The 27,133-nt window shown below is 38.0% G+C and overlaps 1 protein-coding gene across 1 annotated transcript in view; it reads left to right on the forward strand.

Annotated features, from left to right (window-relative positions):
- Positions 1-26,758, forward strand: part of Fbxw2 (F-box and WD repeat domain containing 2) — a 36,862-nt gene extending 10,104 nt beyond the window's left edge. The window contains exons 4-8 of the mRNA XM_020172619.2: positions 4,400-4,594; positions 6,680-6,813; positions 9,435-9,521; positions 14,435-14,604; positions 21,828-26,758. Coding sequence (XP_020028208.1) covers positions 4,400-4,594; positions 6,680-6,813; positions 9,435-9,521; positions 14,435-14,604; positions 21,828-22,116 — 875 coding nt within the window. The 3' untranslated portion in view covers positions 22,117-26,758. The remainder of the gene's footprint in view (positions 1-4,399; positions 4,595-6,679; positions 6,814-9,434; positions 9,522-14,434; positions 14,605-21,827) is intronic.
- Positions 26,759-27,133: the final 375 nt, after the last annotated feature.

A 27,133-nucleotide genomic window follows, 5' to 3' on the forward strand; every position in this document is an offset into this window, starting at 1 on the left:
AGATTTCAGAAATGACTGAGGTTTCTAGCTTTGTATGCTTGGGTAGATAGTAAACAGACTAGAAGATGATGGAATGAGGGCTGGGCATGGTGGCCTATACCAGTAATCTTAGTTTCTTGTGAGGCAGAGATAGAACTGCTGATCTAGGCCAGCCAAAGCAAAAAAAGAGATCTCATCTCAAACAAGCCAGGTTTATATTCTGTAATCCCAGCTACGGGGGAAGTATGTTAGAAGGATGGTTACAGGCCAGCCCAGGCAAAAAATGTGAGATCCTATCTGAAAACTAAAGCAAAAGGGGTTAGGGACATGGCTCAAGTGGTATAGGCCTTTAGTTCAAACCACAGTACCACCAAAAAATTGAAAAATAAAAAAGAAAGAAAAAAATGGTGTAATAAATTTGAGAGGGGTGGATGGAGTTCAATTTGGAATGAACTGAATTTAGTTGATCATTGTTACATCTAACTGGAGATTCCGAAGGTATTTGGAAATGCAGGGTCAGAGCTTTGAAGAGTATTCAGTGTTAGAGAGAAAAATTTAGAAATTAAAAACATCACAGCTATGGCTGGAATAGTGAACCTTTAAAGATTTAGAGAGGAAGAACTAAATCCTCTACTAGTGTGCTTAGAGAAAGAGAAGTGAGAGAAACGAGAGTTTCGAGGAGGACGGCAGCTTCAGAGGCACTGAGAAATGTTTATTCAGTTGCTCAGCAGAGTCACATGCCTCAGAGAGGTATTTGAGAGCTGAGATCTAATTCTGCCAGTTAAATATTTAAACTTAACTTGATAAGGTAGTTTATTCGGTTGGGGTTACAGTTCAATTTTCTGCCTGTCTTTTTTATCCCTGACATATTTTATATCAGAATCTGTTTTTAATATATATTTTCTGAATTCAGAGAATTCCTTTTCTTTCACAAAATGTAAGAGTTCACATTTATTTACTTCATTTTTATCTCTAGGCTGCATGATTGATGATGTCTGAAAAATTGGGTTAGTCTGCAGCAAATGGAGTCCAATGGGAAGGCGGGTGTAGGTAGAGGAAGCACTGGCTCCTTAAGGATAAGCAGTTAGGAATTAGACTTGTGCCACTCTAAATGGAACTCAACTCAACCTGGTTATTTTTTAGCATAAAACCAAATGGCATATTTGTAAACTAGTTTAAATAATTACTTTAATCTCTCCCCTGCATTTTTTTTCTTTTCAAATTGTGGTTAAAAACCTACATGATAAAATTTACAATTTTAACTTTTTTTATTTTTATTTTTTGCAGTGTTGGGGATGGAACTTGGCCTTACCACTGAGTCATACGCCCAGCTCCATTGTAACCATTTTTAAGTGTACAGTTCTGTACCATTAAATACATTAGCAATGTGTAGCTGCCACCACCATCTATCTCCAGAACATTTTGCATCTTCCCAAGCTGAAACTTTACCCACTAAACTCTAGTTCCTACTCCCTCTCAGTATGCTGCAACCACCATCCTGCTTTCTATGAATTCCACTGTTCTGGGAACCTCATCTAAGTGGAATCATAGTATTTGTTCTTTTATGACTGACTTATTTCACTTAGCACAATGTCCTCAAGGTTTCTCCATGTTGTCAAATATGTCAGAATTTCATCCTTTTTAAGACTGAATATTCCATTGTACATCTAGCTCACATTTTGTTTATCCTCTCCCTGTTAGCTTTTTGCCTTTAGTTTTGCCACCTTTGCAAACATTGCACAGTGCAGCCATAATAATCCTTCAGAAATGAGATAAGGTCATTGTTAAACATCTTCCTAACCCAATTTGCCAGCATGACCTTGCTTCTGTTTCCCAGTCAAATGAAGTTGTTTTTTTTAATAATCAGTCATCAAATCTCCATGCATAAGGTGATACATTTTTAACAAGTAATACAAATAATTCTTAGTAAGTTTTAAGGATGGTTCCAAATAGTTCTTTATGAATGTCTCTTCACATATTTATGTAATGTATCTCTGTACATATTTATGTAATATAGATTTACTTAATAGGTATGTCAATAGATATTTGCCTGGGTTTGGCAAACCACTGACTATGGGCCAGTTCCACAGAAAAGAGTAATTACAACAGAGGCCCTGATTCAGAAAGCCTAAAATATTTACTATTTGGTCTTTTACAGAAACAGTTTTACCAACTTCTTGTATATTGATATTTCTTGGTCTGGTTAATTTTTTATCCTATAGAGTTCATTGAGCTAGAACTTGAAGTTTTTTTTTTTTTTTAAAGCCATGAAATCTTTCTTTAAACATTTCAAAGCCTGTCTTAAAAGCAGGTAAGAAGAGCATCCTTGAGGAGCCAGTCAGGCCAGCTCCTAAGACACATGTGTAGAACACTGGGATGGTAAGGAATACAATGACAATCTTCATGGTGCTTCTCCTGAAACATTTTTTCTCCACTTGTGCTTGCTGTGTGTGCTGCCCAACACTGACTGTACTGAATTCTTTTTTTTTTTTTTCTTTTTTGTGGTACTGGGGTTTGAACTCACGGCCTTATGCTTGCTATACTGGTGCTATACCACTTGAGCCATGCTTCCAGCCCTATACTGAATTCTTAATGCTTGTTTACCTCTTTTGTCTTCCCATGACAGCAGAAGCCTTGCCTGACAGACATTCTAGAAATACATGTTGACTGAATGAATGAGGCCCCAAGTGAACATTGGCAGTAAATCAGAACCAACCTCATATAGGACCTAAAATGATTTCTTTTCCTACTCTAGCTCCTTGGGAATACAGTTATAAATGCCCAAGCTTAAGGACCTTAAATTATCTATCTAGAATGTACTGTCTAGCACAGTAGCCACAGCGCTATTTCACTTTTGAGTTCTGAGTTTTGACTAGTCCAGATTGAGATGTGAAATGTGAAATATCAGAATTAAAAGACTTAAAATGTAAAATAACATATTAATAGTCTTTGTATTTGTTACATGTTGAAGTGTTAATATTTTGACATATTGAGTTAAATAAATTTTTATACATTTCTTTTTGCTTTTCTAAGTGACTATCAGGACATTTAAAATTACATATGTGGGTTATGTTATATTTCTGATGGATAGCACTGTTTGCTTTCAGCATATTCCTGATGAGTTAGAATTACCTGACAAACTTTTTAAGATTATTGGACTTCACTTCAGGTGTTCTAAACTAGAATCTCTGAAGATAGTTGCCTTGTTTGTGTGTGATTTGTTTTTGTGCATTCCCTTTTTTTTGCAGTGCTATGGATGGAACCCAGGACCTTGCACATGCTGAGCAAGTGTTCTACCACTGAGTTACACCCCAGCCCACTGCTTGTATTTTCTATTAAAACTCCCTGAATGATTCTAAGGTCTCACATGCCCACTGAGAACCACCACCCATTTTATAGAGAGGGAAATAGAGACCTAAAAAGTAAGGTGGCAACAGATACAGTCTTCCATGTGCCCTCAGAGAGTCTGCCCACATTAGTCATGCTCTCACTCTTTTATAAATGATGGCTATTTTTACATTGTCAAAAACTGGTTCTTGACTAAAGGTGGAACTGTGACTGGCTTTATTTAGTCATTTTGGCCGTTTGAAACTGGTGATTTGGTGATTTCGTAGAACACTATGTCCTGATCATGGTGACTATAGTTAATGTCTTAAAATGTCTTTTTGTTGAGTCTTTAAATATAAATTGTGATTTTAAATTTAATTAAAGAAAAGTCCTGAATTATCACCATAATTAGTATAACATTTTCATCAGAGGCAGAAATAAAGACTACTTTTTCCAGAATTTTAAGGAGCCTTCCAGTTCTTTGTGAGTTGATGTGAATATCTGGGGTAATTCAACTTTGATTTTCTTTGAGGTTCCTTCACATATTTCAAGATGACTCAAGAAATTACCAGTTTGTATAGATTTGTTTTCCAGAAGTTAGCTAGGGATCTGAGGCATACTTTTGATTTACCTTAGAGTGGACTATGTTCCAGCAAATAGGTTTACTAGTCAACACACTGGTTCTTATTTATTATTCATGACTGTTGTGTTAGTGGACAAGCATGCAAGTGTAAACATGCAGTCATAGGTAATACCCACACATTTCAAGCTCATATCAAAGACTCATATTAACCAAAGACTTAGGAGATTCTTCTAGTGGAAGCACCAAGGGATCCTTTAGTCTTAATACCTTTTTGTAACCTGAAAGTTAAAGGAAAAGGACTAAAGCAAAAAGCTTAGATTCTATCCCAGTGTGTTTGACACATTTTGGTGACTGAGCAAATCATACTACCTTCTCTGTGCTTTGGTTTTCTCATCCTTATAGTGGAAATGCTAGAGAAAGTAGACATGAGGGTTTCTTTTGAGAACACCATAATTGATTTTCCATCTCCAGAGTGTCTTTCATATTCACCTCCCTGCTTTTCTCCCAAAGGGTCAGATGACTTGTCTGCGAAGCTGTGGGATGTGAACACAGGGCAGTGTGTTTACGGCATCCAGACCCACACTTGCGCAACAGTGAAGTTTGATGAGCAGAAGCTTGTGACAGGTTCCTTTGACAACACTGTGGCCTGCTGGGAATGGAGCTCCGGAGCCAGGACCCAGCACTTCCGAGGGCACACGGGGGCGGGTGGGTCATCATTTTTCAAGATTTTTTATGATTACTATAGCCTTGTCCTTTAAAAGTAGGAGCCAAGTATGTGAAACCTGTTTCTTTTTCTTTTCTTGCTTTCCTTTTTTTTTTTAAATTTAAGCTGCCAATTCCCCCCACTCTTTCTCACCCACTGAAGTTATTTCCCCTTATTTGTTTTCCACAGTTTTGCCTTTCCGTGGCCGTTTGAAAAATTATTCTGTGTACCCTTAAACTGGTAGGGGTAGTTTGCCTGCTCTCCTAATTCATTTGTAATCTGCTGAACCATCAGTCACATTTGCTTTTGTTGAATTCTGTACCTCCAAATTGAGTAAGTCCTATCCTTATAAATTCAGACCACTTTATAGCTTTAGGGCTGAAAAGCCTTTGAAGTGAAGGTGGTTCACAGATTGTTTAGTCTTTTCAGATTACATCTATTTAGAGCTTGGTTCACAAGTGATTAAAACAACCACATAGATGTAAATGAAAGAAACAGATACCTGACTAATAAATGTACAGAAGCTTTATTGTGCAGAAAACTGGTCTTTTGAATGTAGCTTTGAGACTGGAGCTTGTCCTTCTGTTGCATGTTATTTTGGAGCTCTGTGTAGAAATCATATGGAGCTACTTCCTAGCCTCTTGTGCAGCAGCTCCCCTCTTCCTTTCCTCCGTTTATGCATTGGTTTAGTCCTTGGGAGTCACAGTTTATGCTCTTGAACATCATATTTATGAGTATCCTCTGGGACTCTCTAAACAGCTTGGGCTTGTCTGCTGTAGGTTCCCCATACCTACATGGCTGTCAAAACACTCTCATCATACATGTAAGCATGTTAGCCTTACCAGCTCATAAGCTCCATAGGACAGGGATCTTACCTTTCTTGTTCACCCTTGCATCCTAAGTTTCTTACACTATATCTGATGCTCAGTAATTGTTTAAGTAATCCTAGTTATTTTGGTGCTAAAAACAGGTATGGTTTGTCCCCCCATTTTGTTTATGATCGTACCTGTTTTTCATCTCTTTGCTATGTGCTACCACTTGCCTGTTTTACAAATTATTTGGCACTGTATGATTTAGAATGGAATTTATATATTAAGCTGAGTGTAATATTACACAATGTCAAGATTATTGTAACTTCCAGGTGATTTTATTCCTGATCAACTTTGAGAGCCCTGCTCTAAATAACATTCTACTTGCTTTTTCCTGGACATTGCTGTAGCTTTTCTTAACTCCAGTCTTCTGCTGTTCTCTTTGCCTGCAGTATTCTTTTTCTTTTCTTGATAAACTCTACTCATCCTTCAGGGCCCATCTCCAATATCGCCTCTTCCCTGAAGTCCTCCCTGATAGCCCTGGGCAGAGTTAGTCATTCTCCTTGGTGTTTCCCTAGCAAGAGGTAAACTTTTTATTTTTTATTTTTTCTGGACTTCCTCCTCTACCCCCACTTAGAATTCCTTAAAGGAAAGACTGGTGTCTTCATCTTTGGATTCTCAGTGTCCTTTAGCGCTTGCAGACATTTTGTTTTTAAATGTACTTGCTATACTGCCTGCACTGATTTATATACTAGATACACAGCTGTGAAGAAATTTAGACACTGTATAAGTGAATGGGTTAGTCTGACCTTTGAGATCATTGTTTTTTCTCTTTACATTTGCTTTTCTTGAGTCAGAATACTGCTTTGCACCTTGTAATTCTGTAGTTTTTTTGTCTTACTATCATTGCAAGTCTGAATAGGCTTACTTATGTTCTGGTTTTGTTCATAAGCTAGGATAAAGTTTTATGTAGTGTCAGGTAGGCAGTCCTAAGAAGGAGTATCATTATGTCCATCACCTGTTTTGCCTCTCACTCTAAAGCTGGCACAAATGTAAGAGGTTATATTATTCTCGGGACTTTCTAAACTTAGAATAATAAACTGTAATAATCATAACTAGAATTTTGAAAAATTTTTTTTCATCATAAAATAGTAGCACTGTTCTTATAGTAGGGCTAGTTAGGAGATTATATTATTGGGCAGCTAGGGAGAATAAAAGTTATAAAAGATTCATTGACATCAAGTCCTGTTTTGACTTTGTGTATATTATGTGTACTAGTGTTTAGCGTGGACTACAATGATGAACTGGATATCTTGGTGAGCGGTTCTGCAGACTTCACTGTGAAAGTATGGGCTTTATCTGCTGGGACATGCCTGAACACACTCACTGGGCACACAGAATGGGTCACCAAGGTAAGAAGAACTAAGAAGTCACCTCGATGTTAGGCTTTTCACTGGTGGGGAATGGAGGGTGGTAGATGAGTCACAGATGGAATAGAGGCAGTCACAAAGCATGATAGTGTACAGCAATGACCAGAATGTAGAAGGCACTCAGTAAATAGTCTAATAAATTAATGACTTATAGTGTGGAAATATGCTCACAATAAAAGAGGTTAAATACAAAGAAATATGTAGAGTATGATGCTGGTTTCTAAATGAATTTTGAAGATGATTATTTCTGATATAATTGTGGGTACCTTTTTTCCCTTTAGGACGAACATGTTTCTCTTTTAGTCAGGAAAGCAATTTTCATTTTGAAAAAATAATGCTTGCCAAAAGTAGGGCAGGGGCTGAGAGTACTTGTCTAGCATGCATGAGGCCCTGGGTTCAAGCCCCAGCACTGAAAAAAACAAAATAGCAACAACAAAGAAGGGGGACAAAGAAAAATGTATCTTTAACAACATACTTTGGTATTTCCTAGTTTCCAAAGTAAAATTGTTATGAATTTCAAATTTCAAATGCAATATTAATAATGAATATATGGTGCAGAAGCACTTTTCTTGAGTTTGTCATGGTATTCTGTGAGGAGCTAAGGATATAGGAGTGAGAAAAATAGACCCAGGATTTTAGATTGTATGGATTTTAGTCTAATTTGAGAAATAGTTATCAAGCAGTAACTTCACAAATGAATGCTTTGCAATTATAAATTATATTAAGTTCTGTGAAGGGAAAGTGCAGTTTTGTATAAGAAAGTCTGGGAAGATACCTAATTAATTCAGGGGTCGCTTTTTGAGAAGGGGTAAAGCATGATGAATAAGAGTATGGAAAGAGTAGCAGGGAGTTTCAGAAGGTATAATATGCATAGGCGAAACCAGGAATGGGAAAAAACTTGGAACATTTGATGACCTGGAAGGAGGCCAGTGCAGCTGTGCTACAGTTGGGGAAGGTGGGGAAAAGGTGGCCATCGTGTATGAGTTAATAGGCCATAGTAAGGAAGGTGGAATATCAGAAACGTATTAGAAAGCTATTGGAAGTTCTGATCAGGAGTCTGATGTGATTTATGATTTAAGAAATGTAAGTTGAATGAGGAATGGTGGGTGGGTTAGAGTGAGACTCAAGTGACTACGGGTACTCAGGCTTAGTCTTAGGCAGAAGATGCTCATAACTTGGACTTGGGTGGCAAAGAAGAAAGAGGGGTGCAGTGAAGGTATGAATATCTTTAAGGTAAAGCCATCTAAGGTTGCTGATACATTTGGGGAAAATAAGAAAGAATCAGATATAATTGGTACATTTTTGATGTTGTGGCTAAGTAGCTCTTTTTTTTTCCTCGAAATAGGTAACGCTAAAGGGAAAGCAGTTTGTGAGAAAATCACTAATAATGTATTGGGCACATTAAGTTTTTAAATAGGGAAGCCTTATATTATAAGACTTCTCGGTGTCATAGAGAAAACAGTAGACTTGGGACCACTTGTCTGTGATGTCTCTTCCCTTCAGAATCTGAGTTTTATCATCTTCTAAATTCCTGTGAATGTTAAATGAGTTGTTTTGATAGAACCCAGTAAGGTAGTTGGTCCATCAGGGCTGTCTCAGTTGAATCTGCAACTCAGCCTTCTGAACAAGTGAACCTTGCCTTCCCTCCTACTTTATGCGTTGTTTAAAAAAAAAAACAAACTAGGATCTAGTGTTAACAGATTATCCCGAATACTATGGACTGTTAACTTCTATTACATTGCCATTATTACTATTACTTGAATGTTTTTATTTCATCTTCACTGCAGTTATATGAGATAAGGTAATAGGTGTCTTACCTGCTATTTAAAAGGTGAGGAAACTGGAAAACAAAACAGGGCTGGGGTTGTAGCTTGTTTAGTGCTTGCTTAGCATGTGTGAGTCCCTGGGTTCCATCCCCAGCACATCAGCACATATATGCATGTATAAATTATAAATGAGATTGGATGGTTTTACACAGGGTTGCAAAGATAGTGTATAGCAGATTCTGGTTCCATGCCCAGTGGTTTTTCCTTTATAATACCCATGCTTATGAATATTAAAACAAACAGATCATTTGATCTATTTCTGTGTATGGGCTTTTTTTTTTTTTGGCAAGTACTGGGGTTTGAACTCAGGGCCTTGGGCAGGTGCTCTACCTCTTGAGCCATACCTCTTGCTCTTTATGGACTTCTTTCTTTTCTGTTACTGTTAAGTCACATTTTGTAATTTTAAAAATTAATCCTCATGTCTGCTTCTAGTCTAAAGATAAGTGTAAGTGCTGTCAACATTGGACACCTTTAAATTCTGCTTTTTTTGTTTTTCCTTTTAAAGACAGGGTCTCGCTATGTAGCTCAAGCTGGCCTTGAGTCCTGGGATTATAGGCATGTGCTGCCACAACTAACAATATACTGCTAGTAGCAGAGAATCTAGTTGTGTAAAGATCTTAGTAGGGGTTAACCTGGTAATAGAGTCATACCTGAGCTATTCTAGCATACTTTATCAGTTCAAGCTCATTTTCATACTTTAATTTAAAAATGAAATAAAATCAGTATAAGAATAGCATTAAAAGGCTCTTTCTATAACATAGGTGTTTAAATTTTCAGGTGGTTTTGCAGAGGTGCAAAGTCAAGTCTCTCTTGCACAGTCCTGGAGACTATATCCTCTTAAGTGCGGATAAATATGAGATCAAGGTGAGTTTTTTTTTTTTCCCTTCCATTTATTTGTCTCATCAAAGAAAAACTAGCAAATATAAGAAAATTGAAGAGATGACAAAAGGAGAATATTCCAAGGGGTAGGCTAAGAATGTCTTAGTTAAAGTTATCTTAAACTCATCAGAAGGAGGATGATTCACTAGCTTTGAATGCTATGCAGTTTCTAATCCTAATTTTCAAATGAAAGAGAAATCCACAAAAAATTATTTTCCATTCATTCTTAGTGTTTGTTTTGTTTCTTGAAACAGGGTCTTGCTATGTAGTCCAGGCTGGCCTCAAATTCATAATCCTCTTGCTTCAGCCTCCTGAGTGCTAGAATTACAAGCATACACCATTGCCCCTTTCCCTCCCCTCTTCCCCTCCTCTTCTTCCCTTTCCTTACCGGGGATTGAACCCAGGGTGCACACTTGCTAGGCAAGTGATCTACCACTTGAGCTAAACCCTCAGCCCTTTTAGTTTTAATAACAAATTTTTAAAATTAGGATATATTCATTATACAGGGAGGATTCATATTGACAATTCTGAATAGGCTTATATTGTACATTGGTTAGATCACTCCCATCGTCTCTCCTCCCTCAACCCCCTCCCTGCCCCACTTAAAGCAATTGCAAGAGGCTTCTTTGCTCTCTTTCATACAAGTATATGAAGTCCACCAACCATATACCCTCACCTTAATCTTCATTCACATACCCGCCCCCCGCTAGTGCCACCCCCAACACTGTACCTATTTTACAGCTCTGTCTTTCATTATTAATATTTAAGTTGATGTTCAATGTTCAAAGGGGATTCTCAGTGTGTCCCCACTGTGCCTTTACTCTTTTCTTAATACACATGCCTCCTACCTTCTTCGATTCTTAGATCTAATCTAAAAAAACTTTCGTTTGTTAGAACAATTTGCAAAGAATTTTTAAGACACTCTGGTATATTCTTTTTCTTTCTTTCTTTTATTTTATCATTTTTACATTTACTTACATATGTATACATTGTTTGGGCCACCCCCTCCCACTTCCCCTCCTCCATTTCCAGGCAGAAACTATTCTGCCCTCTTGTTCTCTGATTTTGTAAAACATAAGAGATAATAAGAAAGACATAGTGTTTTTGCTAGTTTGAGGTAAAGGTAGCTATACAGAGAGATTCTTAGCGTTACTTTCATGTACTTGTGTATTGCAACCCACACTGGCTCATCTCTGTCAGACCTCTTTGCTACTTTCTGGTTCCTTCCATAGTGGCCTCTGCCAGTTTAAGATTATTATATCTGCTCCTCTGCAGTGAAATCAACCACATTCAAGTTTTAGGTTTCCTTCCCTTTCTCTATTCCTCCTGTGCACATTTTCCCCTTAGTGTGTGACCCATGTTCAATAATATTACTGTATTTATTTTAGGTCTGTCCTCCACATATGAAGAAGAACATGTGATTTTGGCCTTTTGAGCCTGGCTAATTTTACTTATGATGTTCTCTAGTTCCATCCATTTTCTTACGAATGACAAAATTTCATTCTTCTTTGTGGCTGAGTAAAGTTCCATCGTGTATTAGTTAATACCACATTTTCTTGATCCATTCATTGGTAGTGGGGCATCTGGGCTGTTTCCATAGCTTGGGTATTGTGAATAGTGCTGCAATAAACATGGATGTGCAGGTGCCTTTGGAATAACCTGAATCGCATTCCTTCGGGTATATCCCTAGGAGTGGTATTGCTGGATCATATGGCAGATCTGTGTTTAGTTTTTTAAGAAGTCTCCATATTGTTTTCCAAAGTGGTTGTACTAATTTACATTCCCAGCAGCAAGTACATGAGGGTTCATTTGTCCCCGCATCCTTGCCAACATTTGTTGTTGGTGATGTTCTTGATGTTCTATTGATGTTCTCACTCCTGTTCTAACAGGACTGAGGTGGAATCTCAGTGTGGTTCTGAATTGCTTTTCCTTTATGGCTAGGGATGGTGAACATTTTCTCATGTGTTTTTTGGCCATTTGGATTTCTTCCTTTGAAAAAGTTCTGTTTAGTTCAGTTGTCCACGTTATTGATTCATTATTTTTGGGGAGTTCAGTTTTTGAGCTCCCTGTATATTCTGGTTACCAGTCCTTTGTCTTTGTCTGATGCATATCTAGCAAAGATTTTCTCCTACTCTCTGGGTGGTATCTTCAATTTTTGTTGTGCAAAAGCTTTTTAATTTCATGTAGTCCCATTTGTCCATCCTTTCTCTTACCTGCTAGCTGCTGGAGTTCTACTTAGGAAGTCCTTGCCTATACCTATTGCTTCCAGAGTATTCCCTGCTCTTTCCTCTACTAACTGCAAGGTTTCAGGTCTGATACAAAGGTCCTTAATCCACTTTGAGTTGATGCTAGTACAGGGTGACAGGCAGGGATCTAGTTTTAGTTTTCTGCAGGCATATAACCACTTGAAGAGGCTGTCTTTTCTCCATCATATGTTTTTGGTGCCTTTGTCAAAAATAAGGTGGGCATAGCTGTGTGGATTGATATCCAGGTCCTCATTTCTGTTCCACTGGTCTTCATGTCTGTTTCTGTACCAGTACCATGCTGTTTTTATTGCTGTGGCTCTTTAGTATAGTTTGAAGTTGGGTGTTGTGATTCCTCCAGCATTGCTCTTTTTGCTTAGTGTTGCTTTGGCTATTCGTGGCCTTAGTGTTTCCAAATGAATTTTAGGGTAACGTTTTCAATCTCTGTGTTGAATGTCATTAGGATTTTGATGGGAATTGCATTGAATATAGAGATTGCTTTTGGTAGTACAACCATTTTTATTATGTTGATTCTCTGGGAGATCTTTCCACCTTTTGTAGTCTTCCTCAGTCTCTTTCTTCAGTGGTAAATCTTCCAGTCTTTCACCCTAAGCCAGTGTTTATTTCTGTCAATAAGATGGGTCTCTTGTAAACAACATATTGTCAGATCTTCCTTTTTAATCTAGTTTGCCAAACAGTGTCTTTTGATGGGGGAGTTGAGTCTGTTGACGTTCAGTGTTAATATTGAAAGGTATGTGGTGATTCCTGTCACTTAGTTGTTGAAGGATTTGATTGTGTACAGCCGAGTCAATGCTATTCTCTGATTACTTGTCTTTTCTTCTCTTGTGGTTTGATACTTACCATCCTCTTGTGATTTTGTTTGCTTTCATCTTCTGTGTGAAGAATTCCTTGTAGAATCTTCTGTTGTGATTTGGTGGTCATATATTGTTTTAGTTTCTGTTTATCGTGGAAGGTTTTTATTGCTCCATCAATTTTGAATGATAATTTTGCTGGGTAGAGTTTCCTAAGGCTAAAGTTATTTTCATTCAGTGCCTGAAATAACCTCACTCCATGCCCTTCTTGCTTGTAAGGTTTCCATTGAGAAATCTGATGTTATTTTGATGGGTTTACCTTTATACATTATTTGTTTTTTTCTCTTTTGTAGCCTTCAATATCCTTTCTCTGTGTTTTAATGATAATATACTATGGGGAGGGTCTGTTTTGGTCAAGTCTGTTTGGTGTCCTGGAGGCTTCCTGTACCTGAATGGACAATACTTTCTCAAGATTGGGGAAATTTTCTGTTATTGTTTTATTGAATATATCACGTATTCCTTTGGCTTGCACCTCTTTTCCTTCTTCAGTACCCGTGATTCTCAGGTTTGTTCTTTTGATGGAGTCGCTGAGTTCTTGCATGTTCCTTTCACTGCTCTTGAGTTGTTTGACTAGGATTTCTTCTGTTTTTTTTCTTTAATTTCTATTTTATCTCTAAGCTCTGAGATTCTGTTTTTCACTTATTCTAATCTGGTGGGGTGGCCTTCCACTGTGTTTTTTGTTTGACAAAAGGGACTTTTTCTTTCCAGGATTTCTGTTTGATTCTTTTTTCTGAGGTTTTCCATATCTTTGTTCAACTCTCTTTTATATTTTGTTTTATCATTTTTAATTCATATATCTCTCTTTTTATAGTGTCCTTTGTTTCACTTTCGTGTTTGTTGAAGTCCTCTCTGAGTTCATTTATTTGTTTCTGTGTCTTCTCATGGTCTTTATTTTTGGTGTCTTGAAATTTCTTGAGTGCATCTTGTACATTCTGGCTAACCATGTCTAGTATCTTCTCCATGAAATTCATTGAGGGTGTTTTTGTGGGCATCACTGGGTTCCTTAGTGACATTCATTGTTGTTTTGCTGAGGTCAGGAACTAGGTATCCGTTTTCTTCATTTCCTGCGAATCCTGTATTGAATTATTTTTTTGAGGAGAGTGGTTTCCATCCCTTCTTTTTCTTCCTATCGCTTCCCTTGGTGCTGTGCAACTATGTTCATGATAGGCTAGTTGGTGGTTTAATTGTCTATTTTTCTTTCCCATGATTTAATTTTTGTGTTGTAGCTGACTTGGTTGTTAGCTAGGTTGATGTGCTCTTTCTGTCCCTGTCCTGGAAGTGTAATTTAGCAGTAACAAATTCACGGTTCAACACCAGACCAGTTGTTTACATATTATATATAAAACCCCTTGATGATAATATCTATAAACAGTAGGAGTTGGGGGTGGGTAATGGTTATTAGGCCAGTTTTAGATTTTGGGGAATTGGTAAAGGTGGCACTAAAAGGAGAGGGGGAAGGAGTGTGTGGGTGGGGGAAGAGGTATTCTCACATATTCTTACTTCATCTTTTAAACCATCTGTGTGATAAGCATTATCTTCATTGCAGAAAGAGAGATTCACAGAGGTAAATATTTTCCCTAAGAGTGTACAGGAGAATCAGGACTTAAAGTCATGGCTCTTGACTGTAAAACTTGGGTCTTCGTAGCATATTTCACTTTGTATCTGACTTCAGCAAATACAAGCCTTATTATTATTATTATTATTACCACCATTACTATTATAGCAAAACTCATTAAGGACAAACTTTTTTGTGATCTCTTTCCTGATTTTCTTTTTCTTGTAGATTTGGCCAATTGGGAGAGAAATCAACTGCAAGTGCTTAAAGACATTGTCTGTCTCTGAGGACAGAAGTATTTGCCTGCAGCCAAGACTTCATTTTGATGGCAAATACATTGTCTGTAGTTCAGCACTTGGTCTCTACCAGTGGGACTTTGCCAGTTATGATATTCTCAGGTAATGTTTCCTTGGGCGTTAGGCTTTGCCTTTGAAATTCTACTGCAGTTCAGTAGTAAAGACAAGATTAAATATTTCAATGTACTATTCAATATCTTGCTTTTAGGAATAACTGCATCAGTTATTAGCAGGGTTTTATTTATATAGAGAGAATATTTCATACAGGCAAATGTTTTAAAGGCAGTTGACAAATGAGAAAGGATTATATGTCAAAACCTAAAAAGATCTAGGTTTTGATTACCTTCCTTACTGAGTCATGAACTACTTCTTTCAGAATTTAACATACTTTTCTAGAAAATGTGAGGCTTGGATGAGAAAATCTCTCAGATCTCTTTCTATCCTATTGTTTTACATTCAACTTTATAGTCAGTTGAAATTCTGCAGTTACATGAGCCTGGTCAACCTCAGAGGGATTTAGGCATTAAATGGCCTTCTGTTGACTAGTAGAAATAAAGGTACCTAGAGAAATTTAACTTCCAGGGCTTACCTCCAAAGAAATAACAAAGAGGTCCATGGACAAATAATTTTGTGATTCATTACATGTCATGGACCCCTCTTGGAGACTGGCAGTATCTGTTAGCATATTTGAGGCCGATGGAAGCCAATGCCATGTGATAAAGTGAGAGAATTTACTTTGGTGATAGACTTTGACGTAGGTGCCAAAGACCATAAGACTTTGGCACCTTGCTTATGTCAAAGACCAATGCCATCTCTTATGGTTCTGGTGACTTTGTGTAAATATCTTGATTCTTCTGCACCTCAATTTCCTCATCTTATAAAGTGAGTATTAAATGAAATGCCTATGGTGAGGACCGAGTAGGAGCTAGCAAATCTATTATTAATAACTGTGAGAAACCCTACATTAAGAAACCCATTTTAATCTTTTAACCTCTGGTACTTCACACCTATGGTATGTATACCTATTAGCACTTCACAGAGTTACTGAAATCACATTGTTCAGGAAATGCTGACTTTGGGGAGTAGAGAAAATTGACTGTTCTCTTCATTGTTTTTGTGCGTGGTGAATATATTTGAGTTCAGCTTGTATGGGCTCTGATCATACTAAACCAATAGTCTGGTGTGACAACTCATTTATGTCTTCCTGGAGTCATTTCTGACCAGTTAGGTTTCAGACCTATCCGAATCATTTCTAGAAATGATCGATGATTTGAGAAAAAAAAGATTGGAACAGATCCTAAAAAATCATTATTCTAATCTTCCATTTTGTAAATGGGGAAACTGAATCTGAGGCATGGTACGGGTCTTGCCCAGCATTCCACATGTCCTCCTACTCCAACATTCATCATTCCTTGGCTGAATTTTCAGTAGGAATATACCTAATGTACCAGGAAGTTGGGGGCATCAAAAAATAAGAAAAGAGATTTTTGAAAGAACTTGAGGGTTAGGGATTTAGCTCAGTGGAAGAGTGCTTGCCTGGCAAGTGCAAGGCCCTGAAGTTCGGTCCCCAGCACCAGAAAAAAAAACTTGATGTTTTGCAAAGAAAAAAATAGTCACCATGGTAAAATCACATCTTATACAGGTGAATGTTGCTTTTATTTTTAATTAAAGGTTTTTTTTGTGGGGGGGAGGGGTGCAAAGGTAAAGTAGAAAAGAAGTGTCATTGCTTCAGTGCTTAACAGTTGATAAAGGTTCTGTTTGTTTCTGTGTTTACCTGTCTTATGGATGCTTCCTACTCAGAATGGTACCTAAAGAGTCCCAGCAGAAAGTTCTGTTGGTTTTTAGTATTTGGATGTATTAGCTTTAAGTAGTGAACCTGCAAGATTGTTTGCTGGTAGGAAGTACTAGTTTCAGAGTTTTCATTGAAAAGAACTATTTTATCTCTGCTTCACCCCACCTCTTCCAAACACAAATAAATCAGCCTTTTTTGAAACTCTACTACCAATCCTATGGCTTCAGTTTCTAGGACTACTAAGGACTACTAAGGTTTTGAAGCTAATTTAAAAGAAACAAAGCACAATAACAGCATGTTGCAGTCTGAGATGTGATGCAGTCTCTCATGCTAGCTTATCTCGATACAGCAGGCAAGGTTACTTGGGGTCAGGGTCTCAGACTGCCAACGATGTCTATTTGCCAAAATAGACATATTATGCCAAAAATATGTCTATTTGCAGTTCTATAGTGATCAGAGTAGAAAGATCTGTGTTCTATTAGTACATCATAGTTTCACTCTTTGGAATCAGCTCATCTTTACTGTTCTTAAGCCCTATCCCTGTAGCCACCTAGTTTCTAGGCTTTATACTTGTACCCTGCTTTACATTGATGATGTAAGGGCTTACCAGATTTTCTAGCTATTCTGACTTCCTTTGGATCTCTTTTGTAGGAATTTGTATTCGTTTCTGTTCATATGCTTTATTCATTAACAGATATTTATTGTGCATCTATGTGTCAGGTATTGTGCTGTGCACTGGCAAGCCACAGAAATATGTACCAAACCCATGGAAGTTACTAAACAACAAGAGGGAAACCGACATTCTTTTTTTTTTTATTCATATGTGCATACAATACAATGCTTGGGATGCTTGGGTCATTTCTCCCCCCTGCCCCCACCTCCTCCCTTACTACCCACTCTGCCCCCTCCCTCTCCATCCCAACCCCATCGATACCTGGCAGAAACTATTTTGCCCTTACCTCTAATTTTGTTGAAGAGAGAGTATAAGCAATAATAGGAAGGAACAAGGGGTTTTGCTAGTTGAGATAAGGATAGCTATACAGGGAGTTGACTCACAGTGATTTCCTGTGCATGTGTGTTACCTTCTAGGTTAATTCTTTTTGGTTTAACCTTTTCTCTAGTTCTTGATCCCCTTCTCCTATTGGCCTCAGTTGCTTTAAGGTATCTGCCTTAGTTTCTCTGCGTTGAGGGCAACAAATGCTATCTAGTTTTTTAGGTGTCTTACCTATCCTCATACCTCCCTTGTGTATTCTCGCTTTTATCTTGTGATCAAAGTTCAATTCCCTTGTGTTTGCCCTTGATCTAATGTCTGCATATGAGGGAGAACATACGATTTTTTGTCTTTTGGGCCAGGCCAACCTCACTCAGAATGATGTTCTCCAGTTCCATCCATTTACCAGCGAATGATAACATTTCGTTCTTCTTCATGGCTGCATAAAATTCCATTGTGTATAGATACCACATTTTCTTAATCCATTCGTCAGTAGTGGGGCATCTTGGCTGGGGTAACCAACGTTCAATAGCCAGTTACAGGGGCTAGGTATACATTTGTGGTAGAATATTTGCCTGGCTCACATTGAAGGCCCTGGGTTCAATCCCTGGTACCACAAGAAAATAAAAAAGCTAATTACATAAAAAAATTTAATGATTAGACTAGAAGGAACATAATACAGTACTTACTTGAGGAAGAGATCCTTGAGTTGAACTCTAAAGAATAGGTATATACACTTTAACTAAGTGCCAGTAAAGAGTGTGTAGTAAGGAATATTAAAGACTGAGAGACTGGTCTATTTGAGAAGTATGGTTGGAGATGGGGAGCAGTAAGGAGCCATCAAAGGGTTTAAAAGTTTAAGGTGATAACAGAATCAGATTTTAGTGTGATAGTAACTAATTGAAAGGGGCTAAGAATAGATGGAAAGAGAACAATAGAAAGCTCTTGCCATACTACAAGATGGACAAGAGCTGTGATAATGGAGATGATAATGAATACATTAGAGAAAGGTTTAGAAGGTAAAGTCAGTAGAGCTTGGTGATTGAATCTGTGATTTCAGTGAGGAGGAGATGTAGATACCTGGTTGCCATGTTTCTTGCTTGAGCAATTGGGTGAATAAGCAAGTGAGGATGTAGAGAAATTGCTTTAGCTAATACAGTCAGTTTTGTGTGTGAAGAACTTTATCTTGTTCTCTACTTAATCCTGGTTCCAACAGTGGCTCGCACACTGTGTGTTCTCAATAAATATTTGTTAAGTGAGTGAACATGGGTCATCCATATGAGAAATGTATGAGTTATTGGTTATATAACTATTGGAACATACTGGTTAGAATTTCTGTTTCCTCTTTACTTGAGGTTAATCCTCAAGTAAAAAAAAAGTAGTGGTTAATCCTCACTACTTTTCTTTGGATCTCATTCCATATTGTAGACCTGTTTATGAAGGGTTATGCCATAGGGAGTTTTTAGTAATTGATTTTGGATAAATGCTGTTCTTGAACATATCCATCTAAATGGTTACCTCTTTTAGCAGCAGTTCATTCCATTTTTAATCAAGGAAAATGAGCTCATTCTCTGATCTTTTCTGACAAAGGACAGACCAATACTTCTTAATTTCGTAGAAGTGTTGCCCCTATGGAAAGTCTTAATATTATAGAACTTCTTTTTTTTAAACCACAGATTATCAATTATAAGAAAAACACATGTCTGAGAGAGGATTTGTAAAATTTACAGAGGCCTTTAGTATTCTCTTAATCTGTAATACCCAGTTCCATTTTTTCCTCAGGGGGAAAAAAAAAGATAGTCTTCCAGGTCCAGCTCATAAAAGGTAGAATGACTTGCTCAGTCCTTCATACTCACACTATATTCATCCCATTATATTTTACACTATATATTTTTTTATTGTTTTATTATTCATATGTGCATACAAGGCTTGGGTCATTTCTCCCCCCTGCCCCCACCCCCTCCCTCACCACCCACTCCGCCCCCTCCCGCTCCCCCCCTCCCAATACCCGGCAGAAACTATTTTGCCCTTATCTAATTTTGTTGAAGAGAGTGTAAGCAATAATAGGAAGGAACAAGTGTTTTTGCTGGTTGAGACAAGGATAGCTATACAGGGAGTTGACTCACATTAATTTCCTGTGTGTGTGTGTTACCTTCTAGGTTAATTCTTTTTGATCTAACCTTTTCTCTAGTTCCTGGTCCCCTTCTCCTCTTGGCCTCAGTTGCTTTTAAGGTATCTGCTTTAGTTTCTCTGTGTTGAGGACTATAAATACTAATTTTTTAGGTGTCTTACCTATCCTCACCCCTCCCTTATGTATTTTACACTATATTCATCCCATTATATTTATTGCAGTGTTTGTGCTAAGCCTATTCTTACATTTTCTGGCAGTTACATGCCATGCCTTCTCTATTCTAAGGGACAAACACTGTTTACTCATTGCTTTTCAGGGATCCAGTTATCACCCAGGTATATCTGACACTTGGAACATATCTGTTTAGTTGAAATTCACTCATTTGTGCCCTCAGCCATTCATTCAAGGGTTGTTTACTTTGGGCGCTGATGGCTCACGCCTGTAATCCTAGCTACTTGGGAGGCTAAGATTGGAAGGATAGCAGTTTGAGGCCAACCCAGGAAAATAATCCACAAGACCCCATCTCCAAAATAACCAGAGAAGAGTGGACTGGTAGAGCACCTGCTTTGTAAGCATGAAGCCCTGAGTTCAAACTCAGTCCCACCAAAAAAAAAAAAAATGCAAAAAGCGTTGTACACTATGACTGGAGACGCCCATTCCCTTCCTCTTAGGAAAGAGCTGAATGTAGAGAAAAGTGTATAGGTTCTGGATCAGATTTGGGCTCACTTGTAGCTCTGTGTGATATTAACTGTGTGACCAATGGCAAGATTTTACTCTTACCCTATGTTTATTTACTAGTACAGTAAAGATGGTACTTTACCCCACTTCATTGTGAGGATTGAGATAACATGTTAATTTTGAATTTCTATGCCTGGCACATGGTAAATTCTAGATAAAACATTAGATGCCCCCTCCCTTTCCAATACCAAACTGAAATCTACTTTATAACTCTTTCCTTTGAATCTAGTTCTGTTTTATCGAGCTTGTATTATCTGTCTTCTCTCTTAAGTATTCTTCACTGTTTAGAGGTAATGATGGTTACTTTTCCTGTCCCTGATGTTCTTTTTCTTTTCCTGTCAGCTAATGTCCTTCAGCTGTTCTTAACTTGTCTTTAGTTGTCCTGGTTATAGGCCCTCCCCATTCTGCTTGGCATGTTGGACATACACTAGTCTGGTAGTGTCTTTTAACATGTAAGCTAAACACCCTTTTCCCAGGAGCCCAATCATATTGTCACAGAGCATTATTGTTTCATAGTTTTTTTTCTACTTTCCCCAAAGAAGACATCAACTTTTCTTGTCAGCTTTTTGCTTTACTAGTTTCATTAAGGGTGTACCCAACAGAAACTTACTTCTTTTTCATTTGTGCTATTTAATTAGGTCTCTCTCTTTTTTGTGCCTTTGCCATTGATGTTTGAAAACTGCCATCCTGTGAAAGTTGGTGCTGCCCTCCCAACTCCCCAAGTTTTCCTTTAACAACTGCTTATGAATGTGTTATTAACAAATGCTTCTAAATTATTTTGGAAGCTTTTAATATATCAGCATCTGTTTTTAAAAAGAAACTCATTTGTTTGCTAACTTAAGTAGAGTAACGCTAATTTTGGGTTTGTTCTAGACTTCAGGATGTTCCGGTGTTCCAGGATTTGATGAATAAGATTTTTTACTGAGTGGTAGGAGTTGACTCTTGCATCATTATTATTATTATTACTGTTGAATGGCACTGGGGTTTTTTAACTCAAGGCCTCACGCTTGGTAATGCTTGGTTAGATAGGTGCTCTTACCGCTTGAGCCATTCTGACTCCGCCAGCTCTTTTTTTTTAATAATAGGTTTTTTCGAGATAGGGTCTTACAAACCGTTTGCCTGGCCTGGCTTCGAACTGTGATCCTCCTTATCTCTACCTCCTGAGTATCTAAAATTACAGGCGTGGTGCTGGCTCTTGGATTCTTTTTTTTTTTGTCAGTACTGGGTGTTAGACTCAAGGCGTTGCGCTTGCTAGGCAGGCACTCTGCTTGCTAGAACCAGACTTCCAGTCCTGCATTCTACTTTTAACTGGTAACTAACAGATTGTGAAACCTTAGCCAAAGTATTTACCCTATGCTTAAGTTCTCACATCTTCAAAATAAAGATGATAAATTAGGTAATCTGTAAGATTCTTTCTTAGAATAGATGGATGTTTTGAAGTTTTATAAACTTTCATTAAACCCTTTCCTCTGTATGCCAGTCAGAATGAAAGGTTTCCTCTCTCTACTTTTTATAAGTGGGCTTTGTCCTTTTCCTTTTTATCAATAACTTTCACTTAATCTAAATTTGCTTGGATTTTGTACTGTTTTAAATGTATCCAAAAAAGATGTCAGTAAATTAAACAGAAGCAAAGTTGCTTTCTGCTTTATGATTGCTAATTCTCATCATTGTAGGGTCATCAAGACTCCTGAGATAGCAAACTTGGCCTTGCTTGGCTTTGGAGAAGTCTTTGCTCTGCTGTTTGACAACCGCTACCTGTACATCATGGACTTGCGGACAGAGAGCCTGATAAGCCGCTGGCCTCTGCCAGAGTACAGGAAATCAAAGAGAGGCTCCAGCTTCCTGGCAGGCGAAGCATCCTGGCTGAATGGACTGGACGGGCACAATGACACGGGCTTGGTCTTTGCCACCAGCATGCCTGACCACAGTATTCACCTAGTGTTGTGGAAGGAGCATGGCTGATGCCACAAGCCACAACCGCTGATTGACTTTGGGTGCCAGGGCTGCGGGTTTTGGGTGCAACCTTGTGGCAGCCAACTGCATGAACCAAAGTTCTCACCTAATGGTATCGTCACGCAGTGCACAATCATTTATCTATGTTTGCCAGGGGCCAGGGTTTGGGGCGGGGGAGGGTTTGTTTTATTGACATACAGTGCAGCATGCTAATGGGGTACACCATTGACTTCATTTGTATTTATGTTGGTCAGTATAAGAGGATGCATTTTGGATTCATCTTTCTTGAGTGGAATATTGGTTTTAACTAAAGGAGGCTAAATGATTAATTAATCTGCTAATTGGTTGCCTATAAAATCATATTGAATCTGTTATTAAAGCTTTTTACCATAGCCTTTTTTCATTTAAAGTTGAAGCAAAGGTGCTATGATGTTGTTATAGCAGTTTCTGTCACATGGGGCTTAGCTGTTATCAGAGCCAGTGTTACAAAGACCACAGAGTCCTGTGACATTCATGAACTTCCCACCAAATCCCAATACTATAGAAAGTCTGTCTTCCAGTGAAAGTCAAATTCTATCAATTGATTGTTAGTTCTTGGCAGGGTCAAGATTAACTGTGCGTATGATGTGAGGGGGGTTTATGTAGTTTTTGTTTCCATGTGGAGAAAGTTGGTCCTCCAATCTGGGTAACTGAAGAGGTAACATGAAGTAGTAGAAGGAACACTGAGCTAGAAGATTGGTGACCATTTATTACTTAGGAACTCTATGCCCTCAGGCGTATCACTTCTCTGGGCCCCAGTTTCCTTGTCTGTGCAGGCAGCATTCAACTAAAATTCCTTCAAGTCCTGCATCCAATGAAGTGTACAAAAGTTGAAACTGAAGTTTTGTCCCACCACTGATTTGTTGTTTCTTGTTTGGGGATAATACTTAATGAAATCTCTGATACAAAGTTATTATCTATAAGGAAATCAATTATATGAAAATGATGAATGAAAGAGGAATATAGAAAATATAAGAAATTCCACTTAGGAAATGTAAATTATTGGTGGAGGAGATGCAGTTAGAAGTCAGGGTTCTGTAGGGAGGCTGTGTGCTTCGTGGGAAGGAATGAAAGCTGAGCCTGACCCATCTTCCTCCTTTGCCTCTAATGTGACCTTTCCCTCCTTAGATCCTCATTTTCCTCATTTTTAAAATAAGGAAATCATCCTGGATTAGGGTTTACACACTCAAATGCCTTTGTAAGCCATACAGGTAACAAATTAATAGAATTAACAAATTAATAGAATTTGTTACCTATATGGCTTACAGGTAACAAACAGTAGGATTGTATGGAACCCTGGAAAGTACATGTAACAAACAGGACATCCACTCAGCTCTAGCTGTTTTATCATTAGCAGAAACAAACTCAGTGTTGGTAGATCTGATTTTTTTCCACAGGGAGCTAGAAATACAGATTTTTGAAATCTCCTGATTTTGAAAATGTTAACAAATGAGTAGAGATGTCTAAAATAAGATGTTTATGTGCTGTCAGTTGGTATCCTCTACCCTCTCATTCTAAAGTCAGGTAATTCAGGGGTTCAGCAGTGGAAGTATTTAGCATAGTTATCACAAACATTTAATGAGAAAGTGGAGTGAGCAGCAGAAGCTGTTCCCTTGTGGTAGCAAGGGAGTAAGGGGATGGCACTTTTCATTCACAGACCCAACAGGAAAATAGTTTGAAAATGAACTTTAGTGAAAGCCTCTGCCAGGGAATGTACTTTACTCCTTGCTGCCTCCAATATAAAGCATATCATTTAACAGATGGGACACATGGTTCATGGCAGAAGTGAGAATGATGTGAACTCTAGAATCTGCATTAACGTAGAGTATGACTGGACTTCAGAAGGCTGAAAGTTAATAGAGAATCACTGGTTTGTTTCAAGGACAGGTTCGGTTAGTAGTCATGTCGAAACTCCACAGGGATTAGATGAAAGAATAATTATTTTTCTCAATCCCCCAAATCTGTATTTAATCTTTGTCACATTGAGTTGTGTGCATGAACTGTTTTTTGGTTCACCTACACGAGAAACCAGAATTACAATTGGAATCTTTTGCAGGGGTCCCTAGAGACTAGGCAATGATGGTGATAAATGGAAAACTCATTTTCAGTCAATTTGGATGCATAATTGAGATTACTAATCTCCCACCTCACATTCAGATCTATCATTAGTTTCAAAGGGCAGGTCATTATAGTAATTTGTGGGAAAAGTTTTATGAAATATGACAAACTTGAAACTCACATGTCCCTTTTCAGTTTTCAGTGGTGAACACAAAATATCATCAAGGTGACATGGCTGGATTTTGACAGCAGTACTTGAAACAGTGATTAGAGTCCTAACCTTGAGTCTTTCCTATAAATACCTTTATTTCACCTGAGCATTTTATGTAATTACTTCAGAGGTGCTGGATTTATTCATACAACCACCAGCTTTTATAAAAATTGGAAAGTCAGCTCATCATTTTTTTTACAAAATAAAGCAAAATGATGGAGTCGAAGAGAGAAATAGGCAGGGCAAGCTAAAGTTGTAGTTCCTTAGGCTCCTTTCATTGGGTTAGAAGCCATTTTGTGCACACATTGACTTCCTATTCCTTTGCTCAGAGACAAGGAAATTGCTTTGATTCTTTGTGAATGTTATCATTTCTGGAAAAATATCTAAGTTACGAGGGAATAGACCTTACCCTTTTTTCTGAGGATTGAATTTCTTGGGTGACATTGTCACGTGTCCTTATGGCAGTTTGGCTTCTCTTAGGTTCATAAAGGGTACAATAACAACTTCGTGTTCAAGGGGAGTACAGGAGTGGAGGAGAGCTGAGTGGGCACCAGGATTTTAGTGGACTTTGTTCCCATTCCATTGAAAGGTATTTTCCTCAAGCTCCATTATTTAAAGTAGTAAGCATTGTCAAATCTGGCCCTAACCTGACCCCTTTAGACCTGCCAGAGACATGAGAAGAAATACCCTCCAGTGGCAGGACAGGACTTTGAGGAAGTTCTATAGGAAGATACATGTATCAGATAACTCTTCAAAAGCAGAACGTGGAAAGTATTTCTACTATTAAACTCTTAAGGTTTGGACTTCATTTTTCATAGTTTAAAAATTGCTCAGTTCTGGCCATTGAAAATGCTTAGTAAAATTTGAAGATTGTATAATCATTCTAATATTTGCTAACAGAAGAATGATTACTACATTGCATTTGTAAAGGAGAAAAGAAAATTCCTTTGGAAATAGTGTTATTACAGACATTAAGAAATTTTAGGGCTGGGGGCATGACTCAAGTGGCAGAATTACCTGCCTAGCAAATGCAAGGCCCTGAATTTAAACCCTAGTACTGCAAGAAAAAAAGAGAGATTTATAGGCTAATTTATAGAGAAATTTTAGGCTAGGAATTCTGAGCTAACAGAAGCAGTAATGGTGGAGCCTGGCTCTACACCATTGCTTTGGCCAAACTCAGCCAGCTCCTTGAAGTTAGGATTGTGCTGGTTTCTTGGGAGCCTAGGAATGAATCTCCCCACTATCACTCTTACAGCTTTCTGTGTCTCTTCCTCCAGACTTGGTGTATGGACCACTTACTTTTGTCTATGGGAAAGTAAGTAGAACCCAGTTGTTGCTCACAGCTGCAGTCAGAGGTATGGTACACTGATCCTTTGCCTTTGGAGACAGCATTATCAGGGTAGGGGAGAAGCCCTTTAGGCCTGTCTACTTGACGCAGCTTTCCTACCTGATAATGCTGGTGCTTTTGCCAAGATGATAAAGACAACCAAGATGCTCTTAAATTGTGCAATTCCCAGACAGAAAACCTGATGAAAAGAATAGGTTGGCCTTCTTGACAAAACACCCACCAGCCATTTTTGGAAGTGTCTCTGACCAGAGATTTCCGTGCCTGCCTTGAGAAAATGAAATCTTTTCAGAATAAATCTTCCAATAAATTACTGGCTAGTGTTTGCACCACTCCATTCAGTCACCTTGGGCTGAATGACCACATTCAGTGCAAATGGTGTTTTGCTTCAGTGTATTTTATCTCTCCCAAGTGGTTCAGTTGCTTCAAGCTGATGTTTCAGTCCTGACCGATGTAATTCCACAGCCTACAAAATCTAACTTCTTTCCTTCTTAAATGTGCCCAAATAGAAATGATTTTGCATATTTAAACCTGGCAAATGATTAATCCAGAAGACAAAAGCTTACAATTTTTTGTTGTTCTTATACAGTGAACAGACAGATTTCACAAATTTAGAGTTAAGTACTCTTGATGAGAACACTCAGGTTGAAAGGCTGATTTCTCACTAACTCAACATCTATAGTAATATAAAAAATTTCATTGACTCATGTCTCAGCAATTTGATGTACATTGTGATCTAGAGGGAATGAGGTGAAGTTCATGTATGAACTGTGCGGGGTGGGGGAAGAAAGGATTACTTAGGCGATTGTGGAACTTGACAAAATGAGAAGTTATTTTCATGCATCATAGAATCATTCTTTTATCTACAAGTGATTGTGCTAACTATAAATCAACATCTATACATGAAAGCCGGTTCCCTAAATTAGGCGACATTTGGTTAGCCAAGTCCAAGTTATCTGTACTTGAAAATAATAAAACTGCATTTCCTTAAAAATACATTTTATGGTTAAGACTTTTCTTGCTTTCCCTTCAGTGGACCTTTGAAAAATGAGTGTTTTGGGCCAAGAGTGTAGCTGAGTAGTAGAGCTCTTGCCTATCATGAATGTGGCCCTAGATTTGATCCCATCTCTGAAAAAGAAAAAAGAAAAAGATGGACGTGTTTAGAATGTGTTTTTCGAAATGGAACTGTGCTTTCTGTGATGTAAAGTTGTTCTGTTCTTTTCTCTGCGTGTTCTCAAGTGTAAGCTCAACAGAACAATTTCTGCAGTAAATTTAAAAGTAATATACAAGGAAGGAGTTTTGATAGCCTTCATGATTAGATGTAAGTGGAGGGGAAAGTAGGATTTTGCATGTTCCATCATGGGATTATCTTC

The sequence above is a fragment of the Castor canadensis genome, chromosome 13 (genome assembly GCF_047511655.1).
Source record: "Castor canadensis chromosome 13, mCasCan1.hap1v2, whole genome shotgun sequence".
In the NCBI taxonomy this organism is placed as follows: domain Eukaryota; kingdom Metazoa; phylum Chordata; class Mammalia; order Rodentia; family Castoridae; genus Castor; species Castor canadensis.